Here is a 4,405-nt window from a genome sequence, read left to right as displayed (position 1 = left end):
GTGTGCACGTGTGTGCACGTGTGTGCACGTGTGTATTCGTGTGTGCCAACTGATGCATGCTGTTTGCTCCACCGCCACCGCGTCGTTGTCGTGCAGGCCTGGGCACGGAGACGTATTCCTCACCGGAGCAGCTGGCGGGCGCGACGTACGACCACAAGGCGGACATGTATTCCATCGGCATCATCCTGCTGGAGCTCATGAACAACTTCAAGACGGAGATGGAGCGCGGGTACAAGATCCGCGACCTCAAGAACCTCGCCCCACCCATGGACTTTATGATGCAGCACAGCGTGCCGGTGGGTGGTTGTGGTGTGTGGTGTGGTGTGTTGTGTTGCGTGTGTGTGTTTGTTGTGTGGTGTTATGTTGTGTGTTGTGTGTGTGTGTGTTGTGTGGTGTTATGTAATGTTATGTTGCATTTGCTGTTTGCGCTTTGCTTGACTCTTCAATCATCTCCTGTTCCTCCCCCACCTCATCTGCCCCTCCCCTCCCCCCCCCCTTCTCCTCGAAACTCCAGTGCTCATGGGCCCTGAATCTCGTGTCCAAGGACCCGTCCCAGCGCCTCTCGGCGAATGCACTGCTGAGATTTGTCAGAGACTTTGATTACGACCTTGAGCTGCAGACAACGCCGCAGGTCTCTGCCAGTGCAAGCATGGCCAACCTCCAGGTCTGTTTCTGAGTTGTTTTGTGTGTGTGCATGTGTCTGTGTGTGTGTGTGTGTGCGTGCCTCTGTGTCTGTGTGTGTCTGTACCTCTCTGTATGTCTGTGCAGGCTTGTTGCTGGCGATGCTGGCGATGCTGACTTGCTTACTTCTATGCTGTGCTGTGTGTGGCTGCTTCACGCACAGGCTGGCGAGGAAGATGACGTGAGACACGCGCTGTGCAAGTCCACCGTCACCATCAACCATTATCGGACAAGACTAGAGGTGTGTGTGTGTGTGTGTTTGTGTGTGTGTGTGTGTGTGTGTGTGTGTTCACATGCTCGATGCTTCACATATCTTTCCTCTTCCCCCTCCTTCTGCCCTCGTGCTCACTTCCTCTCTCACGTCTCCACCCTCCCCCCCCCCCCCCACACACTGACTAACACGCATCCCGCCCCTTCTTTCGTGATGGCAGCAAACGGAGGATGAGCTGCATGCGCGCGATGAGCAGCAGAGCCGGCTCGGCGGGTACCTGCAGCGGCTGGAGGCGCGCGTTGCGCACTTGGAGCAGCAGCTGGAGCTGAAGGAGGAGGAGAACAGGCGGCTCAGGTGCGAGGCTGTGAAGCATCGCAAGACCGTTCGCCGGCTCAAGGGCAGCCAGCGCTCGCGCGGCGACTGATGACGTTGATGTTGGGGAGGAAGTGGAGAATGTGGCTGGATGGATGGCATGTGGTGTGGCTGGATGACATGAGACATGGACGGATGGGTGGTTTGGCACGCACGGGCACATGATTGATTGCTATTTGATTTTAATGTAAAGATGTGAAAGAGGGGTGGGTGAGGAAGACGTGGAGAAACGCAACCATATGAGGTGGAAGAACACGATATGCTTATGCATGTGTTGGTCAGAGACGACACTCTGTGTTGCGTGGCTGTGTAACGTTTCCTATTTGTGTGCGTTGTGTCACAATCAGTTCTTATTTTATTACACTCCTGCTACGCTCTCCCACTGAAGGAAGAGCACAACAGTAAACCGTAAACTACCCTGAGAATAATCACACACCACCTGTGCGGATCGCCACTGCCAAACATGTGTGGACGACACGCGTGAACCTGTCATTCACCCCATTCAGTACCGCTGCGTGTCCCTGAACTCCGTTGCCCAGTCGGCCATGGTTGGCACGAGTGATGCGATGGACGCCACTGCACGCGACCGCTCCGTCACGGCCGCATGTGCACTGACCTCGTCGTCATCCCCGCCCATGGACAGGCTGGTCAGCGCATCAAACGCCCACGCGGCCGTCGGGGACGTGGGGCGGTCGCCGAACCGCTGCCACGAACGGTAGTGCTGCTGCTGCTGCTGCTGCTGTTGTTGCTGCTGCTGCTGTTGCTGCTGCTGCTGCTGCTGCTGCTGCTGTTGTTGTTGTTGTTGTTGTTGTTGTTGTTGTTGTTGTTGTTGTTGTTGTTGTTGTTGTTGTTGTTGTTGTTGTTGTTGTTGTTGTTGTTGTTGTTTCTGTTGTTGTTGCTGTTGTTGTGCCTGCACAACGACAGTGGCAACAGACTTCTTTCTACTGCGTCGGCCCTTCCCCATCCTCATTGCCCGAGTGAGCGCGTCATCCTCTTCATCATCTCTTTCCTCACCGCCGTCACTGTTATCACCGCCAACATCACCGCCGTGGCGGGACGTGGGCCTGCTGTCGAAGAACGCGAGCGACGCCTGAGTTGACCGTCGCCTCGTCCCTGCTGTTCCCGCTCCAACATCACCAACACCTGCCATGTTGCCGTTGCCGCCGCCGCCGCTGCTGCTGCTGCTGCCCTGTGCCCCGTGCACATGTGCAGGTGTTGCCTTTTGTGCCAGCCGCGAGCCAACACCCACGAGCGTACTGCCGCCCTTTCTTACGCCGCCGCCGCTGCCGCTGGTGGAGAAGTGGTGGTGACTGTGAGAACGGCTGTGTGCGTTCCACATGTGCGCGATCGTGTGTGTTCCGCCCATGCCAACACTCGTGTCTTCCTCACCGTCGTCCTGTGACGGTGCGTGTGCCAGTGCAATGTTGAGGCCGGAGTGCTGCTTCCGCATCCTCTGCTGCGAGCGCATGTTGTGCAGGAATGTCGCCGACACGGACGGCGGCACATCGGCTGCCTGCTTCTTCCTTGCGCCCTTACCCTTGCCCTGTTGCAGCTGTTGCTGTGCGTCGCTGCCATCCTCGCGCCAATCCCCGTATCCGTATCCATCATCATCCACAGCACCGCCACCACCTCGCCCACGTCCACCACTGGTGCTGCCGTTGCGTGAGCGTGAGCGCCGCTGCCGCTGTCGATCTCGCCTGCTGTCCTGCCGCGCATGTGTAAACGCGCGCGCATCCGGCAGCGATGCAGTGAGCAGCGATGGTGATGGTGACGGTGACGCCGGCACGAACGATGACGATGATGTCACTGGCGCTTGCAGCGGCAGCGTCGTCGACTGGCTCAACCTGAGGTTGGATGGGGAATGTGTAGTTGGAGGGATGAATGAGAATGGGGGGAAGTGAGTATGTAATTGTGTGTGTGTGTGCGTGTCGGGGGGGGGGTGTCTCTGTGTGTGTGTGCGTGTGTGTGCGTGTGTGTGTGTGTGTGTGTGTGTGTGTGTGTGTGTGTGTGTGTGTGTGTGTGTGTGTGTGTGTGTGTGTGTGTGTGTGTGTGTGTGTGTGTGTGTGTGTGTGTGTGTGTGTGTGTGCGCGCTTGAGCGGCAAAACTTGTCATAATTGCCATTGCTGAACCTGGCTTGCAACGTGGTCCGCGACAGCTGGTTCTTCAGCTTCGATTCCGCAGCCCGCTCCCTCAATTGGCTGTGGCAGGCGTTGAAATGACCATACGTGAGGGGATACAACCGCAACAGCACAGACACAGGGAGAGGGGGATAGACAGAGACAGAGAGAGAGAGAGAGGCACGCACGCACACACGCACATACACATACACATACAAGTACAAGTACAAACACATACACATACACACAAACACAAACACAAACACACATACACAAAAATACACAAACACAACGGCGCACCCGTTTTCTTGCTCGAGTTGCGCGATTCGATGCTCTGCCTCCGCTGCTTCCTCCATGTGACGGTCCAACTCTTGCCTGCAGGCACACAAACACACAAATGTCAATAGACGGAGGGGTTGTCGGCAGGAAGACCGAGGACACGCACGCACACACACATACATACACATACACGCACATGCACACAAACCACATTCATGCAACACACACATAACCCACACACATACCCACACATACCCACACACATAACCGACCCGCACACGCACATGCACACACCCTCTCCTCCTTTCCAAACGTACTGGATATGCATGTTTTCGAGCATGGTCGCGCGTGTGCTCGGCGGAAGCGCGTGAAGGATTTCGCCAGAAGCCGCGCTGTTCAAATCTTCCACCGACGACTGCAAGTGTGTGTGTGTGTGTGTGTGTGTGTGTGTGTGTGTGTGTGTGTGTGTGTGTGTGTGTGTGTGGATGACAACACAGTGGTGTGAGAGCTTCCCCCCCCCCTCCAAAAACAAAGGCGACAGACAGGGGTTCTCCTCCTTTTCCCACACTGTTGAACAAGCAACGGCCCCCACTCCTCCTTCTACCAACCTGCCATGCCGAGTGCATGTTGTCACGCAGCAGCTGCAACTCCACATGCAGCGCCTGCATCTCTTGCGTCTGCTGGGTGCGAAGGCGTTCTAAATGTTCCTTCAGGTTGAAGATTGTTCGTCGCAGTTCGAGTTGCC

General features: G+C 56.4%; 2 protein-coding genes across 2 annotated transcripts in view; one reads left to right on the top strand and one right to left on the bottom strand.

The window, feature by feature from the left end:
• Positions 1 to 1,688, top strand: part of PTSG_12714 (PEK protein kinase) — a 10,000-nt gene extending 8,312 nt beyond the window's left edge. Inside the window, exons 6-9 of the mRNA XM_004990565.1 lie at positions 97 to 296; positions 515 to 664; positions 845 to 922; positions 1,113 to 1,688. Coding sequence (XP_004990622.1) covers positions 97 to 296; positions 515 to 664; positions 845 to 922; positions 1,113 to 1,316 — 632 coding nt within the window. The 3' untranslated portion in view covers positions 1,317 to 1,688. The remainder of the gene's footprint in view (positions 1 to 96; positions 297 to 514; positions 665 to 844; positions 923 to 1,112) is intronic.
• The window catches only part of PTSG_08370 (uncharacterized protein), a gene marked incomplete at its 5' end in the record, with an annotated part of 4,290 nt that continues 1,319 nt past the window's right edge, over positions 1,435 to 4,405 (bottom strand). The window contains 5 exons of the mRNA XM_004990564.1: positions 1,435 to 3,108; positions 3,394 to 3,462; positions 3,682 to 3,756; positions 3,978 to 4,075; positions 4,269 to 4,405. The exon at positions 4,269 to 4,405 is cut by the window's right edge and continues 161 nt beyond it. Of these exons, the coding sequence (XP_004990621.1) occupies positions 1,767 to 3,108; positions 3,394 to 3,462; positions 3,682 to 3,756; positions 3,978 to 4,075; positions 4,269 to 4,405 (1,721 nt within the window). The 3' untranslated portion in view covers positions 1,435 to 1,766. The remainder of the gene's footprint in view (positions 3,109 to 3,393; positions 3,463 to 3,681; positions 3,757 to 3,977; positions 4,076 to 4,268) is intronic.

The sequence above is a fragment of the Salpingoeca rosetta genome (assembly GCF_000188695.1).
Source record: "Salpingoeca rosetta unplaced genomic scaffold supercont1.23, whole genome shotgun sequence".
Lineage (NCBI taxonomy): Eukaryota > Choanoflagellata > Craspedida > Salpingoecidae > Salpingoeca > Salpingoeca rosetta.
This window is presented reverse-complemented; position numbering and strand designations above follow the sequence as displayed.